This window comes from Dermacentor variabilis, chromosome 5 (assembly GCF_050947875.1).
Source record: "Dermacentor variabilis isolate Ectoservices chromosome 5, ASM5094787v1, whole genome shotgun sequence".
NCBI classification, from domain to species: domain Eukaryota; kingdom Metazoa; phylum Arthropoda; class Arachnida; order Ixodida; family Ixodidae; genus Dermacentor; species Dermacentor variabilis.
In genome coordinates, this window is record NC_134572.1 from 83,398,550 (window position 1) to 83,423,486 (window position 24,937).

The 24,937-nt window shown below is 45.5% G+C and overlaps 1 protein-coding gene across 2 annotated transcripts in view; it reads right to left on the bottom strand.

Moving 5' to 3' along the window:
- LOC142582897 (cholinesterase-like) overlaps positions 1-9,458 on the bottom strand; it is a 74,228-nt gene extending 64,770 nt beyond the window's left edge. Inside the window, exon 1 of one of the 2 annotated variants that reach the window (XM_075693007.1) lies at positions 9,370-9,458. Coding sequence is in view for 1 of the 2 variants with exons in the window: in XM_075693006.1 (XP_075549121.1) it covers positions 2,222-2,224 (3 nt within the window). In the remaining variant the exon portion in view is untranslated. Of the gene's footprint in view, positions 1-2,221; positions 2,455-9,369 lie in introns of those variants that run through there. The other variant, XM_075693006.1, reaches the window with a different exon arrangement.
- Between the last annotated feature and the right edge of the window lie 15,479 nt (positions 9,459-24,937).

A 24,937-nucleotide genomic window follows, 5' to 3' on the forward strand; every position in this document is an offset into this window, starting at 1 on the left:
ACAGAAGTCTAACAAAAAATCTCTCGGGCAGGACTGTTAAGAACAGCCCGCTGAGGTGCAAGTTTTGCCAGCCAGTTGCGACAGCGGCGTCAACTTCTCCTGGAACGCCACCGCAAGCCCCTAGCCACACGGCGTCACTAAGTCTACTGTGTCCTCAGGACGATGCGCCACGTCCGCCACTCTGCGTCGCGGGATTGCCGAGATGAGTTCGACGAACCAGGCTTTGTGACTAAACACGCCACCGCCGACCTGATCTGCCGTGAGCAAGGGAGGTCCCGAGGGAACGTCTCGGAGGCCCCTTCCCACGCGCCTTTAAAGACACAAGACAATGGAGCACCGGCGGCCGCGCTGCGGGGATCAGCTCGGGGAATAAGGTGTGCCTTTCCTGACGTAAGCCCCGAGCTCTGCGAAGACCGTCTGACGTCTGTGGGGGCCGTAAACCTGTGCGGAAGTATGTGTGTGTGTGTCCCTCCCGCAGAGAGGCGGCTCGTTTGCGATGACTGGTCGAACGTTTCCTTCACCTTGGGATCGAGGAAGGATCGAGTGTTTATAAACCGCTGTTGTGCCGCTGCTCAGTGTACTTTCTGTCGCAGTCATGCTAGACTGATGAACTGCAACGTCCTTATGTCGATACTGTAAATAAACCCATATTCCTCGTTCTCGATGAGAAGCAGTCCTTCCCTTCAACAACGTCCTCAGCGTGGATAAGTTGGACGACGGCATGGGCCAGCTACCATCTAATTCATGCCCGATGCCAATCCTTACAGGAGCGAGTGCTACTTGTCAAACGTCGCCTCCAGCCTTGCATATGTCTGGTTCGACCATTCTTGATCACTTCTAACCTACCCTGATGTGATACAACGACATGAAATTGGCATTGGAGCCCGCCCGAATTATTTACCTGTGGTGAATAGTAATGGAAATTGCTTTAGAGAAGATGGGGGGTGGAGGTGCGGTACTCTATACGTTCGGTTCTAATCACTAGCTACGTTCACGCGGACTGCATAAATCCAGGTCTACTTGTCTTGTCCCACTAAAAACCGGTAGTTAGGTTCACGTAAACGCTAGCGAATCGGGCCGAGCGAGCCTTGAGGCGAGTGCGGTCAAGACGCCTGCAAGGAGTGCATAGAAACCGCTCGGCTAGATGCGCGTCAACGCTGTCGGGTGGGCCTGGGCCAGCTCGACTTCTGGCTCGACCCGCTCGCGTAGAGTTCATGTAAACTAAGCTACTGTGGCGCGTCAGATAAACTCTGTTTGGACGACGTAGCTCCGAGTTTGTCGACTGCCCAAGCGATGGTGACGTCCTGGGAAGATTTTGCAACGAAATTGATGGCGCACCGGGATTCTTGCGTTGTTACTCGGCTCGTTGCCATAGCGCAGAACGAACATTTGGGCTTTCCTACGTAGTATCACTGGCAATTGCTTTCTAGAAAATTTGGCACCCGCTTTCAATTTTTACCAAAATTTCTTCCATCAAAGTTTGCATAATTTTTATTATTATTGTATGCTTTTTTAATTACTATGTTGTATGCCTCTGCTTGCATTCTTTATTGTGCAGCTAATAATGCTATCAATGCGGCCGCTAATAATGTACTGAGAGCGGAATCTCCAGGAAGCTGCTTTAAGGCATACGTAATCGCGTCATGTAGCGACCATGTGCAAATCTAACATGCCAGAGTGGAGAAGTTGCATCAAGCTTAAACGTGTAGCGGCAAATTAACTACAAGAGTGAGCATTTAACTATTAATTAATAACGGTTTAATTGTGTCGGAATTTTACAATGTGCGTTCACAAGGTCTCACGGCTCGTAGAGATTAAAACTGTTTCATTTTACACAGACAGTGGTCGGTGCTGGCACTCGTGATTAAGCTATGAGGAGAAAATGTCGTCCAATAGTTCCTATTCGCAGTGTGACCCTCAAAGCCAGAAATAACAAGTGATTCGGACTCTCTTTTTAGTTTCACCTAGTCGTAACTCATTCTGCTGATTTCTGCCGACACTGTCGAGCAGTAGGGGTAAAAATGCATCAATCTTTCAACTATCCGCTATCTCTAGAAGTACGATGTATCACTTTTCTGACTAACCTCGTAGCCTACACTGGTATTGACATCTGTACCATATTATGAACTGCAAAACGAGGCATCGTTTTCTCTACGCAACATACGGGCACAGCCACTTTACAGTGAAAAAGAAAGGGCATACATGCAGGGACTTAACATACCATGTTGAACGGCGCTTTTGCCAAGTCGTGTTTTTTCCAGATAGCGCCGACCAACGACGAATCACCGGTCTAGAGTCGAGATCACCGTGTCATATTCCATGCGATGTTGAAATTGAGTGGTATATGCACTGTTAATTCACATGAACGCTAACGAATAACCGTGCTTACTAAACTAGTGCATACCGCAAGCACAGCCTGCATATTTCTACTCCGTGCAGTCGACGTGCGTGCAATGTTAGCATACCTAACCAGCGCAGGATGTGCGCGCGACGCCGCTTTTGACGTACCGCAACGCAGAGGAAACAATACATTGCTTCCATTGTGTGGCGGTTTAAAAAAAACAATGGGCTCTCTCACTGTTGAGTGGCGGTGTACGTTTTGACTTCTCAGCACCTCGAGATGATTATTACTTTTATGGGATTCCCGGTCGCTTTCGTTATTTAAATGCGTAAGCATTTCATGCCTACCCAACGAGGAAACCAGTTCGTCCGTCTTTCCGTCCGTCATGTCTGACGATCGCTTTCAAGATAGGGTCCACCACAGCGAGCGAATTGACTTTTGGTCTGCCTCTCGCTTCAACGCGGACTAAGCGGCGAGAACACAGCGCACCTGAAGCCTATCACCGCTCGGCGGACTGCGCACTCTGTCCTATCGCAGATCGTTTTCGAGATAGGGCCCGCGCGGCCGCGCCGCCGGTGTACGGTTGACCTCGGTTGGTAATGGTTCGACGCGGATGAATAAGGCGCTCAAGAATGATAACGGCTTCTAATGATCAGAACGTCATCAGCGCACCTTACGCCGCTGTTCGTAGCAGTTCGTTTCGCCGCAGTGCTGCCGTTTATACGGGTCGTATCAATTAAGTTTCATATAACTGTCAGTGACACCGGGTGGCGTGGAGATGAGCAAGTGGAACAATGCTTACGCGTATACTTAGACAACTCTCAACGAGTTTCTGCTTTGACGTGCCACGGCATCATGTCAAAATGTCATAGCAATTCCTTTTTCACGCGTGTTTTGAAGGAGCGGCTGCTAGCATTCAGCCAAAATAATCTTGGACATTTGAGCCTTTTTTGTACGCAGAATTCCGGATATGGGGCAAGTTTAGGCAGGTTGTCCCCTCATATTCCACCGCATTTCCTCAAAGAAAAAGAACAGAAAAACGAAAGTACTGGTTCGTAAGTGTGCATGCTTAGTTCAACCTGTTAGCAGTGTTGAAATAGCTGTTACAGATGCCCACTCTAACAGAGAGGGCGTAGTGGAGTTACACGTTCACAAGCCCAGACAGGTTTTTGGAGTGAGAAAGTCACCCTAAATGTAATTTTCCCGGTTTTTAAGAGTAGACCTCAGAACTGATGCAGGCACATGGCTGCTAGTACTAATGGTGGCGCATAGTGAGCCTAGGCTTACAACAACAAGAACAGGCGGAAATATTAAGGTTGTCTTATTCTAGGTCATGAAACGGGCATACTACACTGCTAGTCCCGTGCATGTTCTCGAAGGCTTAATCCTACTTGGCATTCAAGAAGACATTGCCACTAATGCGCAATTTTCTTACAAGCAAGTGGACCCTTGTGGACACTAGCAGCAAAAGAACATCAGTACAAACGGTGACACATGGAAGTCCACATGAAAGCGTAGAATAACGATTTGCAGTGATGAAGCTGTTGTTGTTGTTGTTGTTGTTGTTGTTGTTGTTGTTGTTGTTGTTGTTGTTGTTGTTGTTGTTGTTGTTGTTGTTGTCTCAAAACATGGCTTACTCTATTCAACTCAGTTACGGCATAGTTGTCTCGTCATCTTCTAGCAAACATCTTTTGCTCAATATATGCGGCCAACATTTGCATTTGCAGATCGGGGCAAACGATTGAAATCATACAAGGAACCCTACAAGTGGTGCTTAACGAAGTAAATGAGCTCCCTCAAGAACGGTGCATAGTTTATGTGGGGAAAATACAGCTATGTTACCATTCAGACTGTTCTTGAGTTGTTTTTTTATCGACTTTAATTTCTATTATTGTGTAGTTTCTTTAATTCAGTTAATAGGTGCAAATAATTTCCCCTATGCTGTCCTTGGTGCCTTTGTTGGTTACTTATGGCATGACTAATAAAATACGGGCCCTCGGCTTCCTTTCTTCTCGTTCATTCACACTAAGGCGTATTAAGAATTTTGACACCTGTTTTGATGGCCTTCCATTGGGAACAGTCGAAACTCGTCGCTTTTGTGGAATTATTATTGATCAGCACTTAGTATGGCTTCAACACTGGGAAGCTATGGTAAAAAAAGTTAGCAGTATTATCCGTAATTTGAGATATCTGGCTGGAGTGCGATGGGAAAGCTCCACGAATAACCCGTTTAAGCTTCACGCCAATTTAGTACGATCAGTTTTAGCACATTTGTAATGATGACACGTCTGCAATCCAGACATCAGTATCATTGCTGAACGAATACATGGATTTTATGCATGCCCCGCAATCATGTATAGGGAACCATGATAAATGGCGTGCGTTTTTTGTCTACTAAAGCTTCTTGTTTTCCTCCAATAAACTTAAGTTGAAAGTTATAGCGTTTGGTATGTCTCTTCCTTTTTCTTTCTTGTGTTTCGGGAAGTTAACGCTAAACTAACCCAAATTTCCGTTCTGTTCAGTTTTAGGATAGTCATTGCTCTGTGTCATGAGCTGCACGTGCTGCAGTCGCAAACGAACGACGACGACGATGATGACGGCGAATAAACAAGCGCGATCACGCAACGGCACAGAAAAATAAACGGGTCAACAACAACAACAACAACAACAACAACAAGAACCACCTGATAGCCACATGGCGCGAGCATGAAATGGCAAAAGCGGTGCCATTGTGACAGAGGAAGCCGAGGGAAGAAGGCAGCAGCGGCGGAAAAAGTAGCCTGTGGGATAATGGGCTGGGACTCCTGCCTTTGCCTGGTGCTGCTGAGCTTGGGGCACATCGTCTAAAGCTGGCGTACGTCTGCGGAGCGTCCAGCGTAGCACAGACCACAGCTTCTATGCTCTTGGCCTCGCTTTCTTCCTGGCGTGCGTTCCTGTCCTGTCTTGCCACGTCGTCTCGCCACCCGGCTCTGGCTAGAGTACCTCGGCAGCAGCCCACTCGACGTCAATATCATGCCGGCCACGACCGCCTCCGACACTCTACACTGAACCAGGTGGTGATATGTGAACTTGGATGATTTACTCATGTAGTTTGCACAGACTAATTATTAACTCTCTTCCTAGAGGTGTTCCTAATTCATGTTTGGTTCAAGTTGTATGTCACTGAAGTCTTATAAAACGCGTTTGTGGGCGCGCTACAGAGAGCGTACGATTTCGTATTTTTAGTCACACTGGCCATCGCAGAAGCACGAAAGCCTCCAGTCACTCTGTTGAGAGAGAAGAAGATATTACGGAATTCTTTTTTTGTATATTTACTTAATACAGACGCCAAAAGCTCTCAGAAGGGTTTCCATTGAGAAATTGATGTAACTACATTCACAGCTGGTTGGGTGCAAATTCATTGCCCCGTTTTCCAACATAATGATGAACCACTGCCGTGATGGATGTATCCATAGCTGCGAGCTTTTGTGCACGTCTTGGAAATTAAGAAGTACTATGAAGCTTCATCGATTGAGGCGGCGCAATTAGTGTTGTTTAATATGTGCAACGAACATGTCGGCGCAAGACAAGTGTATGCACAGGTGACTCATGCATCCAACGAGGTTCAGCGTGTGCGTTTGCTGTACCGACATTAAAGGTACAATGTATGCTTAAACTCGGTTGTGTTACCACGCCAGCGACGGCAGAGCTGTACGCGATTTTTTAAGGGCGACATTTACTGTGGCTAACCAGACTTCGAGATAAATAGATGGTTTGCGCAGATTCACAGTCTGGACTTGAGCTGCTTTGCAACGTTCAGGCGAAAAAGTGGTCGGAATAAAATAATCGGGAAAATCTGAGCTGACAAACTATGGTGGAACTGGCGGTCACAAAAGTGTATTTCAGGGAGTTTCAAGTCATACCGGCATAGTTGGAACGTACGAGCGGAAAAATTGGCAGAACGCGCTCCCGAACATGGAGAATAACGCACCATTTCACGGTTCAACAATGAGGTTAGCATCCTATTACGAAAACTCTCAGCGAGGAGATTATCTGCGGCATGGTTGCATAAAGCGTCCAAAAAATTAGTTTTTTATATGCCGTAGACACTTGGCTCAAATTCGGTGTACATGTGAAGATATCGCAAAGTGATGGAAACCCTGTTTCACCCCTTTTGCCTTCGTGTGGCCTGCTCAAAGCGCTTTCTCTTTTAACTGCATCATGCAAGCTCCGTGTCGTGTTCATTTGGATTTGCGGTCGAGGACGCAGTACGCGTGTTGCTGGACATGCCCCTTATATGCCCGGCAAAGGCAACAGCCGCGACTTAAGCTTAGGGTTCCGGCAAATTGACTATTGTCTCTGGATGCTTGAACCAAAGGCAGTCAGTGGCCTTGAAAGAAGAACTGCTTTTATTGAAGTGAAATACTTGCTTATAAAAGCGTACATGTGCTCGACCTACTACGATCGATGTTATAAATCAAGTCGCCTTCGTTATTGGTGTTTCGTATCTTTTTTCACTCTTGTGTGTATGATGTTTATGCGTACTTAAGTGGGTTTTCTTTATTTTTCCTGCTATTAAAATATCCTTGAGGTCAGTTAATATTACTTTTTTTTCAATAAAAGTGAAATGAAGTAGTCGGAGGCCGTGCTGTTTCCAACGTCTCCAGTTAAAACTCATTTAATCCTGCTTACCAAACTACCTACCGACCTACCTAAGCTTACACTTTCAGGTGGATTCCACATTTAAAAGTTTAAAAGGAATAAGTGGAAGATATGTACATCTCTCACAAATATTCCTATGCCATCGCGCTCGTAGCTAGAGTAAACATCTTGTCAAGCCGAGTGGCGGCGTTGCGTTTGCCGATGCGGGTCGGCTTTGTTAATATACTGACTTCTGTGCACCCGGATGTCGATATATTAAGGCCGGTGTCGGCAGCCAAAGCTTCATCTTCATCTGCATCAGGAAGTATAATACCGATAGGTTAACGCTGTTCATCGAGCAGGACAAGCCTCCAAGTTTTAGACTATGCACTACAGAAATTCATTTACAAGGTAACTCGGGGGTGACGCCGGAATATCAAGTGATTTCATGCTGCCGTGCTGGCAACAAAGGCTGGCATTACGAAAGATTTGATTTTTTTATGCGCGTGTCTGTGTGTGTGGGGGGGGGGGGGCGTAGAGAGAGAGAGAGAGAAAGTACGCAGTTTTTCCCAGAGTGAGAAACAGTGGCTGCGATAGTTGAGGTAATATGATGTGGCACTTGCATGAAATACGACAACTCCAGTACCGTCCGCGTTTTTCGTTTAATCATAAATGTAGAGAAATTATCCTGCGAAATCCGCTTATCTCCGGATGGGAATGTACGAAAATCCTGCAAGGCAGGAGACAGAAGAAGAGCGAAGTCGCGACGAGCAATGACGTAATGCGAATGTGGTCGAGCATGAACGGCTGCACAAACAAGCGTCGACACTGAGCTGCTCGTAAAACAACAACTAGCACGAAATTTGCACACGACACTCGCGGCGCCGAAACACGAACACATGGGCAGCGTGAGCACGAGATGCAAGTAAACGTATCACCGGAAAACGCGAAAGGTTTTGTTTCAGATTTGACACAGAGACTCCAGCTTTATTCGGGCTTAGTATACCTTGCCGGGTACTGGCTGGAAATTGCTCGCAACGAATTACAGGCACGTCCATATCGACATAAAGTGTGGTGCTACGAAAAACGCCCGTAAGTGTAGCACAACGTTTGCCGCCTTACGTGACATGCAAGACAGTATTGTTCACGTTTTCATTGACGCGCAACGTTCATTGACGCTTTCATCGACGCGCAACGACTTATCAGCATTAAGATTTTTCTTGCGTTCCGGAAAGTGAGCTATCATCCTCCTAGGAAGTAACTGCTGACAGACCGTGGTGGATGCAGTAATTATAAAACATTGTGTTCCAGAAAAAAGAGTCTCTTCCACCTCACGCGCTTCCTTTTATGTAGTGCAGTTTCCGAGGAGCTGGCGTTGCAAAAGCTCCGATGGGAGAGCTGAGAACAAACTTGTGCTGACAGAGCAGAGAATGAGCAAGTTGTCTGCAAGAGTTTTCCACTAGTGCATGAGCACTTTTTTTCTCGACATAGAACATACGCAGTGCACAACCTTGGAAAGACAAAAACACTCGCAAGCGATTGCCAGGAAATATTTTTGTGTGCTGCTGCAGCGTACAAGAGGCACTGAAAGCTTCAGTACAGGTGCTTTTCGGTAACGTGGTGATAGGTTTTTCTATTTTTTTGGCAAGCGAAATTACTCATGCCTCACAGAAAGCAGTGAGCTTTCATCGTAACGAATATTGGCGTGGGGAAAGTAAGAAATTTTGGTACGTCTTTTGTGAGCCTGGGGGCAGCTCCTGCAATGCGTCCTGCTGCTTACGCTAAACTGGTTTACATCTGAACCCAGTGGAACATGTGCAACGCAGGGAAGCCACATGGTCATGTTGACTGAGCAGACGGTTGTCAGCGAAGCCAAGTTGTCCCTGCGCATCAATAACTCTTTGCACGAATGTCCTATCGAGATGAACCTAGCGGCTGCTGAGTACTTCGCTCAAAAAGTTCTGAATTTAGTTTCCAGTTATTAAGATAGACCCGTCCATATATGTTTACGATTCAAGCGTTAAAGCCCAGTATAAGCTGCATATGCTGCGATAAAAATGAAAGCATAACTATTTGTGCCGTAATTATCTCAGCACAGCAAGGTTGTTATAATTATCCAATCACATTATTTCCAGCCGCTTGGCATTGCTTTAATGAAGCGGTTTTCATACGAGATCTTGCAGTTTACTTCACTTCTAATGTGCTAAATTTTCTCTTCGTAAAAGACATATCTTTTTCAAGTCATTCGCCACAGGTAAATTACCGAGGTAGTACCGCGAACAAAAAGAAATAATTATAAGAAATAAAGGGTCACCAAAGCTAGCTCTAGCAGCAATATTTTCAAGTAAGACAAAGAGTCGCTGGAAAATTACGGACACACGTGACACCTTAGAGAAGCGGGCACTTACAGAAAGGCAGTTTCCGAGTTGTTGCGCTTCTTTTCAAAGGCGTTGCAGAAGGGTTCTTTCGAGATCTTGTTGCGAATGTTGCTCTTTCGGTCAAGTATATCTTCACTGCTTGAGAGATGCAGACCCGCCTCCGTCGGAGACGGAGCGGCACGGCGTGCGGTGAAGTACCCCCGGCAGAGGCCCCGATTCCCCACAAACCCCGGGCCGGTAGCGCATCTGAAACAACCTCGGGTGACCTTGCACTGGGCGGCCGTGGTTGGACCCCGTGGTTTAAAGAAAATAGATCGACAAGTTGAAACCAACGGGCAGTAGAGAAGGGCCAGTGTTCGCCTTTTTGCTTCCTCGCGGGGGTTGCAGACTTCGCCGTGAAGCCACTGCAATCAAACTATAAAGAAATGACAAACAAATAATAAAGGTGTCAAGAAAAATCAGTGCTGGGCTTTAAACACTCTCGCATGACCCTTCCCTCACTTCAGAGGTGGACAGATAGACAGGGGGCAAAAAATAAAAAAATAAATAAATGGAGCTCCTGGGTTACAGTGACAAGGCAACGGCTGTGACATGAAGCGGAGAAAATTGAGAGAAAGGGAAAAAAACAGAGATGAAAAAAAAACGATATAAGAGGTAAGTGAAAAAAACAAGCAACTGCCATGGGCGGCGCTTGTCGTACAAGATGTTTGCTGATGTATGTTCACACTCCAAGAGGCGGTTTGCGAGCGCCGCAACTCTCACTCGCGCAGCACCAGGCCCTTATTTTTAGCACGCAGCCCAGAACCATTTCTTATTGCGTCGTTCGTCTCACGTCATGCGTAGTGTATGTGTGTGTGTGTGTGTGTGTGTGTGTGTGTGTGTGTGTGTGTGTGTGTGTGTGTGTGTGTGTGTGTGTGTGTGTTTGTGTGTGCCCGTCGTCTCATTGGAAGGTTCCCAGGGCTGTTTAGGTGGCGCACAACAAGCAGCCTGTTTTCTCAGCACAGAGCAGGAGACCCACATAGAGTGGCTTGGCGGTCTCCAGCGAGACTGCAAGCCGCTCTTGAAGTTCGGCGCCATTGAAAAAAAAAAAAACAGAAAAAAGAAGAGACAGTAAAAGTATAGGGAGCTGTTTTTTGTCTGGCATCCGAGGCGCACTTCAAAGCAAGCGCATCCATCCGTCAACTTTCGAGTCCCTCGCGCATCGGCTACTCTACGGTCGAGTGCGTTGCCCAAACTGTCACTTCGCTATGCCTGTAAAACTATGCCCAGAGCCATCGTTCATAGAACTTCGTGCGAATGTTACTAGAGGGAATTCTGGCGCCAGTGCTCACAAGAGTAGTGAGCATAGTGGTTCAGTCCGCACGGGAATGATGGCTAGTACATATTCGGTGGTCTAGGCCAGAAAAAAAAAATAGACGGTAGGCATAATCGGAATTTTCAAACCGAGTAAAGTAGTCTTACTTATTCGGTTTGTATTCCGTTCGACTAGTCAGTATCCGAAATTGCCGAATATTCGTTTCTGTTACAATATTATCTATAACAAGGTTCATTGTAGCCTCAAGCAAGCAAGACCTATGCCACCGAGGGCTGCTGAGGAAGTTACTTTTGCAGGAGAGTTGCGGTTCTTGCACAGAGGCACCAGTTCCTGAGCGAAACCTCGGAGCTAAATAAAATCCGCTCAATAATGTTCAGTCATTAGATTCATTAGATAAGAATGCTTCAATTTCTTAATATACGTATTTTGTACGGTGAACTCTTCAAAACAATTTATTATTTGGTGAGCCTCGCCATTCTTCCAATCCTTTGACAGCCTTAAAAACAATGTGCGGTGCTGCAGTGTAACACTTCTATGTTTCCGCGTGTTTGTCGTGTGATGTGCTATAGCACGTCACACTTAATTTGCTTGCTTCGTTACTGCCATTGCCGGGGCCCACTAGATAACCAAAAATCACTTGTTTCTCAATTACAAACTCTTCGATTGACCAGACGACCAGTTGCGAACTGCAACACCTGTGCATATTGAACAATATATGTAGGCCACCTTCCTAACTACCATACAGACTCCACGCAAACTTTGTATTTTACCTTGTTCAAAAATCAGGCCATATTTGTTAATCTTTTCCATACTGTGAAGGCATTTTTCTTGAATGTTATTATTGAATTTGATTTGAAAATTTCGCTATTTCACCACCCTTAAGAAAGGGAGAAAATCGAAAAGTCGACAAGACGCCCAACAGGCGCCCAAATGTATGTTTAGCGCTGCATAATGCATATCATGCATGACCAACTCCCCCATAAGTCTACCTTTCTCAGTTACTCATTGATTCGCACTTGAGAGTTAATCCCCTCGTAATCAAATACATTCGTGGACGTGGAAACCCTATGACGTTCAATCTATAGGGGAGGAGGCGGATATTTTGGCTGGACACTGTCAAGTAAGCACAACGGCATGTGTCCTTATGTGTAGCAACGCTCCGCGGCAACGTCTAGTCTAGGGCAAATTGAGGAATTCCGAATCAAGCTACACAACAGGTATTCGGCTTTAACTCAAGGAGATAACCTTAGTGTTGAAGCAATGAACGACAATCTTATGGGCATCATTGAGGAGTGTGCAATAGAAGTCGGTGGTAACTCCATCAGACAGGATATCAGTAAGCTATCGCAGGAGACGAAAGATCTGATCAAGAAACGCCAATGTATGAAATCATCTAACCCTACAGCTAGAATAGAACTGGCAGAACTTTCGAAGTTAATCAACAAGCGTAAGACAGCTGACATAAGGAAGTATAATATGGATAGAATTGAACATGCTTTCAGGAACGGAGGAAGCCTAAAAACAGTGAAGAAGAAACTAGGAATTGGCAAGAATCAGATGTATGCGTTAAGAGACAAAGCCGGCAATATCATTACTAATATGGATGAGATAGTTCAAATGGCTGAGGAGTTCTATAGAGATTTATACAGTACCAGTGGCACCCACGACGATAATGGAAGAGAAATTAGTCTAGAGGAATTCGAAATCCCAAAGGTAACGCCGGAAGAAGTAAAGAAAGCCTTGGGAGATATGCAAAGGGGGAAGGCAGCTGGGGGGGATCAGGTAACAACGGATTTGTTGAAGGATGGTGGGCAGATTGTTCTAGAGAAACTGGCCACTCTGTATACGCAATGCCTCATGACCTCGAGCGTACTGGAATCTTGGAAGAACGCTAACATAATCCTAATCCATAAGAAAGGGGACGCCAAAGACTTGAAAAATTATAGACCGATCAGCTTACTGTCCGTTGCCTACAAACTGTTTACTAAGGTAATCGCAAATAGAATCAGGACCACCTTAGACTTCTGTCAAGCAAAGGACCAGGCAGGATTCCGTAAAGGCTACTCAACAATAGATCATATTCACACTATCAATCAGGTGATAGAGAAATGTGTGGAATATAACCAACCCTTATATATAGCTTTCATTGATTACGAGAAAGCGTTTGATTCCGTCGAAACCTCAGCAGTCATAGAGGCATTACGGAATCAGGGTGTAGACGAGCCATATGTAAAAATACTGAAAGATATCTATAGCGGCTCCACAGCCACCGTAGTCCTCCATAAAGCAAGCAACAAAATCCCAATAAAGAAAGGCGTCAGGCAGGGAGATACGATATCTTCAATGCTATTCACAGCGTGTTTACAGGGGGTATTCAGAGACCTGGATTGGGAAGAATTAGGGATAAAAGTTAATGGAGAATATCTTAGTAACTTGCCATTCGCTGATGATATTGCCTTGCTTAGTAACTCCGGGGACCAATTGCAATGCATGCTCACTGACCTGGAGAGGCAAAGCAGAAGAGTGGGTCTAAAAATTAATCTGCAGAAAACTAAAGTAATGCTTAACAGTCTCGGAAGAGAACAGCAATTTACAATAGGCAGCGAGGCACTGGAAGTCGTAAGGGAATACATCTACTTAGGGCAGGTAGTGACGGCGGATCCGGATCATGAGACGGAAATAATCAGAAGAATAAGAATGGGCTGGGGTGCGTTTGGCAGGCATTCTCAGATCATGAACAGCAGGTTGCCATTATCCCTCAAGAGAAAAGTATATAATAGCTGTGTCTTACCAGTACTCACCTACGGGGCAGAAACCTGGAGGCTTACGAAAACGGTTCTACTCAAATTGAGGACGACGCAACGAGCTATGGAAAGAAGAATGGTGGGTGTAACGTTAAGGGATAAGAAAAGAGCAGATTGGGTGAGGGAACAAACGCGAGTTAATGACATCTTAGTTGAAATCAAGAAAAAGAAATGGGCATGGGCAGGACATGTAATGAGGAGGGAAGATAACCGATGGTCATTAAGGATTACGGACTGGATCCCAAGGGAAGGGAAGCGTAGCAGGGGGCGGCAGAAAGTTAGGTGGGCGGATGAGATTAAGAAGTTTGCAGGCATGGCATGGCCACAATTAGTACATGACCGGGGTTGTTGGAGAAGTATGGGAGAGGCCTTTGCCCTGCAGTGGGCGTAACCAGGCTGATGATGATGATGATGATGATGATGATGATGATGATGATGATGATGATGATGATGATGATGATAATGATGATGATGATGAATCCCTCAATTACGCTTAATGAGACTGTAATGACGCTATAAGGATCTGGTCAAATCTTGAGCTGGTTCCCAATTCATGCGTTCACTTACTATGGGCATAGAAGCGGTTAATAAAATAAAGACTATGAGAACTCTTACTCCCTTAAAGAAACATTCGTGTAGTTATTACTTAGTTTCCACGATGTTAACCGCCTTGGTATAGCACCAGTTAGTAACGGTAGAATTAGTAACATTACTGACAAAGCAAGGCAGCCACTATTACTAAGTGTCTCAGCTACCAGTTCCAAGCGCAGTTAGTACCATCGTATACAAAGTTTATAGCATACAGCCCAATATCAGACGAGCTCTAGCATATACCAGAGTGAGTCCGATATGTGCGTACCCGCCGTCTTAGTTTAGTGACTATTGCGCTGCGCTGCTAAGCACAAGGCCGCGGGATAAAACCCCGGCCGCGGCTGCTGTATTTCGAAGGAGACGAAATGTGAGGAAGGCCATGTACCGTGCCTCTGGTGCAGTTAAAGAATCCCTGATAGTCAAAATTAATCCCTAGTCCCCCACGACAGCGTGCCGCAGATTCAGATCGTGGTCTTAGCATGCAAAATCTCATTATTTAATTTCAATTGGAATTCTTGGCCGAAATAGGTTATTGATCACGTCATATAACAATTTCAAGGCCTGAATCCCAAGTACCGCTACCTCCTAAACATCCCCAAAACCTTTCCGATCGACTCTCCTCGGGGAAAGAGGCTTACTTATGACAATGTGAGGATGAACACTGTATACTTTGATGAATATAAGTACAAGTGTAAAAATTTTAAGCCTTCTAAACCGTCCGTTGCCTTGTTCTTTTTCTTTTGCATAAAATTATTTATCATCCAAATGCCACCTTTCCTACATCGCTTGTCTACTTATAGCAGTTCACAATATGTGACATAAAACACATATCCAAATTTTCAGTCTATTATCATCTTATGATGCCGACTTGGCTCCTCATTTTATTACTGCGATGAGGAATGTGCATGCATGCCTGTGCGAGACATCGCCTTGGTTTGCATGTTATTAAACATGGCGGTCGGGAGTGGCTGTGCCCGAAGAAAAAATGTATTGCTGCTCCATCTAAAAGGGTTTCGGTCACGCTGAGTTACAATCACAACAATGACCCTCTTTGCATTGCAAATAAGCTTGCAGGCTCCTTCCATTGTTGCTGCGTGCTGCCCTTCCACTCGTCACGAGCGAATCGAAGAAATGTAGAAACATTCAAAACTCCATGGAAAATTGTTGTCATGGTGAAGGAAAACAGCAAGCTTCGCCTTTCAGGACCGAAACGGCTGCCTGGCTACCCTTTCGTATACGATCGTAGAGACATGCGTGTAGAACTCCTCAGTGCTGCGTACTGGTAAATTCTTTCCTCGTGCTCAACCAAACATATTGCAGTCGAGTTTTCTTGCTGATTCCGTGAACACGGTGTGTTTACTGTCCAGGTGTGTTCTTTTTGCAACGTCGTTGAATAAAGGGCAATAGATAAACTAACGCTTGTTATGGCCTTGCTTGAAGCCGCTGGAAAGCGTGAGAGAAGTAACTTGAAAACTGGAGCCTTCATTTTCTTTGCTGTGATTTTATTAAGCGAGACTAGTGCACAAACTAGTGTTGTAGATCTCCTCCGGTTGTGGCTTGTCCATGATGCCCCCGTGGCCATTGTATGCTACAACCAGACTTGGGCTGACATTGATGTCTCCTGGACCAAGCACCTGCCCTGGAGTGTGCTGTCGTGGTGCGACAACTGGCAAAACTTTCTGAAAGTGCTTAAACAGAAGTCTGCACTCAACTCAAGGACGACAGTCATCGTGCCAAATGGTGGTGCGGACTTCGCAGACTTTCTGCAAATTTTTGACGAAGACGTGTACTATTCGTACCTTGTGACGTGGGTGGTGTTCCTTTCCTCTTCGCTGGATTTGAGCCATGTGAGTTCTCGAGTGTCGCGGCAATTGCTTTGCAACCTAATTTTAATTCAGACTAACGGGAACGCAATCGAAAAAGCTGCCATCTCGACAGAGCGATACTGGAACTGCACAATGCAGGAGGTGAGAGCGTTCACAAAACAAAATTTTGATGACGACGTCGGCAGCGTCCAAGAGTTTTCACGCGCGTTTTCTGGAAAACAGCTGAATATTGCGTGCCCTTCCATGCACTACCGAACAGAAGTGAGATCGTGCGTGCCGTATGGGCGCGTCACTGATGCTATGCGCAGCTTGAACGCTTCGGTGGTGCATAAATCGGTAGGGCATAAACGCTTGGCGTCGAGCCTGATGCTTAAGGAGAGTGACATTTACATGAGCCACGTTGCCCTCAGTCACTGGAGATTCCAAGATTTAGACTTTCCTGTCGTCACCCATTACTCGCACCTGACTTTCTATGTTCGCGGCAACTCTACCAGGCCGTTACTCTTTGGCACAGTCATGGCCAATTCCAAGACAGCACTGTTGCTTTTGTTCGGTTCACTGTCGTTTTGTTTCCTTGTGCTTCTCGTCATGGATCGTCTAGACTGCAGTCGGCAAGGCTACGAAACGGCTACGCGAACGCTACTTTTTCTGATAGCGTCATTCTATGCCAACTCGACGCGCATGCCGGGATCGAGTCCTTGGAAGCTGAGCCGGAATCTCCTCGTGTTGTCCTGGCTCCTGGGTACCTTCACACTGACCATCTACATCGATGGGGAACTGACCTCCTGGCTGAGCGTCATGGTGCCGACAGACGTAGTAGACACCCTGGACGAATTGACGGACGGTATCGAGAAGCGCATTGTACGGCCCTACGTCGTGAACTCCTCCGTGTTTCATTTTCTGTCTACTCGCTCGGGTGATCACTCTCTGCTCAAGGCGCTATACAAAGCTTATGGTAGGCTCGGGAACAGAATGGTTATCGACGGTGTCCGTGCTTGCCTTCAGTGCGCCACGAGGGACGATGCTGTGTGCCTCATGAGCTCCGTAAATGACTGCTACATCAGGTATGTGAAAGTCTTTGGGACGGGCCCTACGCTCGGCGATAATAAATTTCTCGACACAGATTACACAGGGCAATATCAAAATGAATTTATATCGGAGGCGATAGCTTGTGATGAATAAACTATGTAGCGAAGGTATTTGTGACACACTGTGGAGTTATAACCAACTAATTGTAGGTTTGAACCACTTCGCGAGATGTAACATGAAAATTTATGATTTACGTGGGAAGGTAGTAGGCTTATATAGCCCCAATTCTGGTAACTTCTCTACCTCAGTAAGGAAACTTTAATTGCGGTTAGGCTGCATTATGTCAAATCGGAAAGTTTCTTTGGTGAGGCACCTTGGGGAAAGGCTTCGTTGGTGCCTCCTCACAGTAAGGTAGTCCTGAAACTATACCATCTTTTAAATAGATGACATTTGGGAGATGTTGCTGCCTTGAAGTCGCACCAGCTACTCTTTTTCTCATAGACCCAGTATATGCTAAGTATGACATTACAAGCTGACACTCAACAAAAAAACGGTAAAAAAAGACATTCAGGTGATGCAAGTTTACTGAAACAATTAATGGCACAATTCACATCAAAAACAATTACGAAAATAAAGTAATCTCACATAAATGTTGAAGAGACCACTCATAACATATCATAACGGAAATTCAGCTCACATACAATAACTGCAAAGCACAACAAATGTCATACAAGACACACTAGAAGGTGAAGTCAGCTCTAACACACTAAATACGGAAAACGCGAAGTCAGATTACAGTAATTCAAATGGTTATAGGAACAGAAAGGAGTATGAACTGCAACAAATAATTTCCGACAATATTATTCTCTGCCAGAAGTCTTTGGAAGTCCACTAGCACTCACATATTTAATGTACCTGTTAGCCATGGACCTAGCATATCTTAAACGGTTACGGGGCCTGGCGGTTTATCGTCACTAACGTGCATATGAGATGCCGTCTTTCAGTAACATCTAGTGGACATTCCAGCAATAGAATGTATGTCTTCACCAGAGTGGCCCCAAATGCATTGCAGACTATCAGTGCGACACATTTTATGTATAAAATATACTGTAAACGTGTCACCGAGTCTCAAGCGGTAAACCAATGTCTCAGAAGATCGGCTGGTATTAATGTGCGTGGAATATGAAAGTCAAGGCAAGCGCCAGTGGTAAATTATACTGAAGGTTTTAATTTTTGACCAGATCATGTTTCTTTGCAACCACGGGCTGAAATCTGTCTTAAGATATGGCGCAACACCCGTTGTCATAGAGGAAACCCTGACCCTACAATCTCCTTATGCGTTCGTCGTGCCCGCCTGCAGTGACCAGGTATTAACTAGAACACTGGTATGTTAAGTTCTTTACCTGATCGTGTAAGCTCCTTTAGAGTCTCGTAAACAAGTGCTGTGCAGAGTACTGGACCAGTTGGACAATCGTCCACTAGCAGAACTCAACGCTTTAGGTCAGTACTCCCACAGAACATCCGCGCTGAAGGCCTTACTCGTGTTATTAAGGTTCCTGCGGTCTACAGGATTCACGATAGACTTCAAGAACACCGCCCCCTACCGCTCTGTAGTGCACGTGGTTTGTTCGTGCTTGTCTCTCTATGTCCCCCTTCCACTTTCTTTCTCTTTTTATCCCCCTTCACCCTTCCTCCCGTGCAGGTAGCCAACCAGAACTGCCTCTGGTTAACCTCCCTTTCTATGCATCCTTTCCTCTCTCGCTCGTAAACTAAAGCCTGGTTCTGCGAACTGGTGCTTACATTAATAAGAGATGATCGTCAAGCTGTACCTGCATGCTTTGCTTTCTCGTTCCTACCTCTCGACAAGCTTTTCACGTCACTGCTTGCCCATATTATGCTCGCCTGCACGTGGGCGCTGTCGCCTGTTGCTGGCAGGGGGAGAGGAGGAGTAAGCGGATATAAAACGAGGAAAACCGTACTAACGCAAGCGGTGATATGTGAAAAGAGGAATGGCGTTTCGGAAAAAGCAGTTGGCTAACCTCCTTGTTCGCAGCTAGTCCGACGCCTGCGTCCTGGTGCTGCCACACCACGTCACGTTTTGAGCTCGTCTACAATAATTTTTCACGTGAAGTAAACAAAATTGAAAGACAACGTCTGTGCACGTGTATATCTAGAATTCAGTATAAAAAGTATTTGACGAACTTCCCTAATCTTTAGATTAAAGGCCGTTCGCATAAAAATCACGAGTTCAGGAGTGCGGTTGCCATTCCTTATCATGCGAAAGCGCTCCTTTCATGAGAACGGGTGATGGAAGCTTTAAAGAAAGTGTACTTCTTCGAATGATATCTTATGGTAAGGAAGCGTAGATACTCGTGTAGCAGCTAATTCATCCAAATTCTCAAATTTTTAAATCAAGTCCAGCAGCATTCAACCTTCTGTCTAGTTACCGCTCCTTAATGATGTAACGCATTATGTAAGCTCACGATTTCGAACATGAGACATACTGACCAGACTTGCCCGCGCACCATTTCAGGAGGACTATCAGCGAAGGCATCAAACAGGGCGAAGTTTTCGGCCAGCTGTTCTCTTCGACACCCGTGAGGAAGGACTTTCCGCTCAGGGCATCGTACAGGAAATTGGTTCGGAGGCTCACCGAGACGGGCTGCATGAGAACTCTTGCCCACAGAAAGTGTGACGTCGACACCCGTTTCGAACACGTTGGTGATCAACACCTTACCTTGGGCAGCCTGTATGTGCTCTATATAGCTTGTGTGGCAACTTCACTTCTCGTTCTAGCACTAGAGCTGTGCATATTCTACAGTACGGCTGCACCTAAAAGCGCTACTATAGGTAAATCCACTATAGAGCATACTTTATGTCCAGTTCAGGTTGCCGAACAGCTACCTTTTCACCATGAACTGACTGAATTTGAGAGGACTAAAAAAAGCGAGGTTGTTAGGTAGGCTTAATATTGTATCTAGTTAACGACACTAGTAATTGGCACATGATAAGCGCGACCGTGTACAAAACAACAGAGAGAGAGAGAGAGAGAGATGAGCCAGAGCACAAGCCGCAGTTAATTAAAACCATCACCCAGAACAACCTTCAGCTTGCTATAGTAATCTATACCCTGTCAAACACAGTCGCGCAGTAATTGTTGGAAAGAAATATGTGCAAATCTCGCGCACTGTGGAAATCGATGTTATGCCAATAATTTTTCAGCTAGCTAACTATCCACCATTGTTCGGAGCTCTGCAAAGCATTACGAGTTGGACCAACGCGTTTGTGTAAGGCGAACAATTGTTGTATGACGCGAACACGTGGGGGACGTCTGCAGCAAGGTAACGGTGACGACTACAATATGACGGCGACAGCATGATGATGGATTTATTGTACTTCGGAAAAAAAAACGTTGCAATTTCTTTCGGTAAGACCTAAGCCGTTAATGTCGCTTTTCATAAGCATACGTGACGTGGCACACGCGGGCGACAATGGTAAAGTTGACAGTTATTGGAGCATTCCGTTTGTAGGTCTGCCATCTAATGGCTCACGCGCACGTGTTCTAGCTTTCTTGAGGCACACTGTTGCTATGCGACGTGACGCAAGCGTCAATCGTGTTGCTGCGCTTGTTCGCGTTGGCACGAGAGAAGGATTTGAGAATCGCGTCTCTTTAGCCTAATGAGCTGACGAACAGGCTCCTGGGCTGGTGGACCACGGTTCCATTTCGTCCTGAAACGTGTAGTCTTTATTCTAGAAGAGGCACCGCCGACAGGAGCCTACTTACCTGACGAGGGCAAACTGCTGGTGTGGAGCAGTAAACGTTTGGCGTTGAAAGAATTCTTCTGTGTGCACGCCGCACCAGTAACAACCGGAATTCTCGACTGTCCTGGAAGCAAGCTTGACGGCTTGCTTCCTGGAGCATATAACGACCCATCAAAAAGTTCGTTTCAATTTGTTATAGTCGAGTTTTGGTGTTCCTGAAAACCTGATATATCTAGCTATGTTTAGCGCATAAGTTCTCTCGGCATGATCGGATCCTACTGTATAAATCTTAAACACTTTCAAAAAATTGCTCCTCTAATCTAAATACGGTGCGTTATGCGTTTACGCCTTCGAATTTCTTCGTTACAGGCTCGGTTTCGTCCAAGTTGCCCTCTGCGGTCTATGGTGCGGACAAACTCTGAGAGTTCATTTGTGCCATTAGAGGATCAGTGAGAGAACAGGAGAGATATTTCAACAAGTATTTGATACAATGTCTGGTTTTTCCCCAGGATGTAAACATGAAACCATCTCCTGAAAGGGCAGGATGTTCGGGCGTCTTATATGGACCACAAGAAGCAGCCGAGAAAAGTTTTTAAATGTTCCAACTACAGCCAGAAAACCAGAGGATCGCAAGTTAATTATTGAATATATTAGGATTCATCAGTCAAGATGTAACAGGAAAGACGTGAATCTACAACATAACCAAAGAATGCAAACGCATCATTCACCAATAATCACAACATTTCAACGAGGCACATGAAAGAACGAGAAACCGGGCAAAATCGTTCGAGCACTCATTGCTTCTCGTGTATTTTACTGGTACAACAACCACAATCTTTTCTTTCTTTCTTTTCTTTATTTGTTTCCATTGCTGAAATACAATGACGGGGACTATGATAAAACCTGACACCAATACAAGCAGAACAAAATTAAAAATAAAATGCTTCGCAAAGGCATGCAGTTCATTACAGCTGTACCCGTGTACCCGGAGCTCGAAGATCTGCACATACGCAAAATTTCAAACGCGCTACGAGAACTCGCCGGTGAAGCCAAACTTTCACAAATTCGTTGCTAACTACCTGATCAGCACGTCTGCTTATCGCGAAGTTTAGCAATCCGGTGAGCAATACGCGGCTGCTCATCGTTGGTGAGCGCTCCTATATATTTTGGAGGGCTGCAATAGCTATCACTGACGGCAAACCTGCTCCTCAAGATGTTGGAAAAGAAAACACGTCAAGAAGATGCAGAGAGGCGAAAGCGCACGAGCTTGCACTGTGCTACTAAAATCACTAATAATGCGCGATTATTTTCCCCTCAAGCAGGGAAAGCTATGGCACTCCATGAACACAAATGCAATTGGGCTATAATTAAAGGGAATTTGGCAGCAGACACTACTACCAAGCAGTTCGCCGCCACGCTAATTAGCAGCTCGATGGGCACAAGAACGTTACAATGCCTGCAATACACGAAACAATACTCACATTTATGCCGACTCGCAATAACATACAATGCGCGCTCTAGCCCACGAAGAATATACATGCCGATTCTTGAGGAAATTCAACAAATCGCGTACAAATAATTGTTAAACATGTGGAATTAAGTTCCGAGTAAAGTGGGTACCGGCTTGGGTCAGAGTAATCGAAACTTAAAATTATTTCCTGTACACGGTTTCACGTGCCAGAACCATGTGATAACCGTGACTCATGCAGGAGTGGGCGACTACGGATTAACTTTTACGACCTTGGGTTTATTTGACGCGTACCTAATTCTAACCACACGAGCGTTCTTGCGTTTCAACCCAGTTGAAATGTGACCTGCACTGCTGGCATCGAACCCGCAACCTCAAGCTCAGCAGCGCTACGCCATCGCCCCTAAGCTACCGCAGCCGATGGGGAAATTAAGAAGGGAGACAGCGAGGCACGAGCGGCTTTTAGCCGACATTCCGTACTTCAAAAGTTGACTGAATTAATTATGCACCAACTCGCCCAACGAAGTACCACGGTCCTTCAATAAACTATTGGAGGACCCTGATAGTACTCTGCTAAAGATGTGCCCTGCCCGTTCTTCCCCCACCAATACAAAAGCCACCCGCCAAGCAGCGCTTCGCAGAGTAAGAGAGGAAGGAGACTGAATTGAAATGGCGATGCCACTTTTCCAGAAATGCCGAGGTAGGTACAACGTGAAACACAGGTACTTGTGAGAAGGCTGGACATAGTTATAATGATGTAACCTTAACAAAGACATCCCTTGTTTGGTCGGCCACGGCGGCCGCATTTCGATGGGGGCGAAATGCGAAAACACCCGTGTGCTTAGACTTAGGCGCACGTTAAAGAACCCCAGGTGGTCAAAATTTCCGGAGTCCTCCACTACGGCGTGCCTCATAATCAGAAAGTGGTTTTGGCACGTAAAACCCCAAATATTATTATTATTCCTTGTTTGGTGACGGGTCAAGCGAAACGAGGTGCGCAATTACATGGTAGCAACAAGCCACTGCAAAGCATGTGACGCGGGATTGTCCAAAACATGGGGCGATCCGCAAGCGCATCATAGACGGACAATGCTGCGAAAGCCTGGAAAAATTTCCTAGATCTAGAGATCTTATGTCTTGTTCCAGGCAAAGAAAAAAGATTGTCCAGATCTATGGAAATATATATCGAAGACACGGAGGGACGAGAACCTCGGGGACGTGTAAGAAACTGCTGCGACACAGCGATGACCGATACGTAGAACAGTGACGTGACGGAGCTTGCGATGTATGACTTAGGACCATACTGCAGTAAGCAAACGCAACTCGCAAAGTAAACGACAGGGTGATGAGGTTCCGGATTCGTTAACAAAGCACTTCTAGCTGCGCTGCCGATTTCTGTGCAGTTTGAATGAAATATTTATCTGTAACCGGTGAGTCGAACATATGCTGCAATACCAAAAAAAAAAACAAGCAGCACCTTCGAATCTCGGTGTACGCGGGCCACATACCTAGCAAGTGCTGAGCTGCAAAGGCGGCCGGGGTTCTGAGCACCTGACTATGCACGTCTCTGCTAAAATTTTTCGGTAACCGTTAATAGGCAGAGCAAGCTTTGACAGAGTCCCAGGGGACACGTGTTACAGTGAGTGTTGGCATAGAAGACAGAAAGAAAGGTGGCTGCGTATCTGCATGCTTCGCTGCAAATTACGTATAAGCGCGTAAGCGCGGTTGTGTTACATCAGCATTCAGGGCATGCAAGAAAAATTTGCGGCAGATCTTTTACATTGGTGCCGTAAAGTGGCAGACTGCTTCGACGCTGTTACGTTCTGTAAGGAAGATTCGGCGTCTATTTTCCGTGTCAGTCTAGGTACTTTATTGTTGTTCAAACTTGCTTTTCATGTAGAGCAAAGTCAAAACATGTTGACGCCTTTTTCAGAATGTGGCTTTCTGCGAGTAGCAAGCGGCTCTGTCCACATAACTTGCACTGCGACCTAACTTCAGCTTGAGTGCAGTGACTTCCGTATTGAAGTATTTTAAAGGTACTTTAAAACGAGTTTAGAAATAAATTGTAACTGTATATGTGCAGTATATTTGCGCAGCAGAAGCAAAAATTTATTGTTACAGACATTCTGGAAATTACAGATGTACTTTATGCGTTTCCTACAGTCCTTCCATGCACATTAATTCTACTCCTGCTGTTCATTCCTTACTTTCATATCATAGTTTTATGCACACATCTATGATGTGGGCACCTTGTTTTTTCCTGTTTTTATGTGTATTATGTTTAATAATGGAATTATAGGTCTATTATTAGCTGTGTAACTGCAATTTGTGTTTATATGTGATGTTTCTTATGCTTCTAGTTTTTTGTATTTTACCTTTGACTGTATTGTGTGTGGTTTGTGCGAGCTGATGCATATGTTCAATGTAGCATGTAACTATGTTCTCTATAATCAGTAAAGGAGACAAGGCCTCCCCAGGCAATTTAGCCTGTAGCCTCGAGCTCCTCTTAGACAATGTCTAAGGGGCCAAATAAGAGAAACGAAACGAAGTATTGACAATCTGATATTATTCATACGTATCTTGCAAAAATGTACGAAAATCTATGGAACTTTTTTTTTTATCCGAGTTAGCAGAAAACTTGCTGCTCAGGTTGGCAGTACTGTGGACGGAATACCTCTTGGAGTTCAGCCATTCACACTAGTTGAATGGATTTTACCTCGCCAAAGTAATTGCAAAGGCGTTCCCCTTCTGTGGACGAAGCTCGCCGAATTCGTCTGTGGTGAAGACGGACCAGGCCATCGTC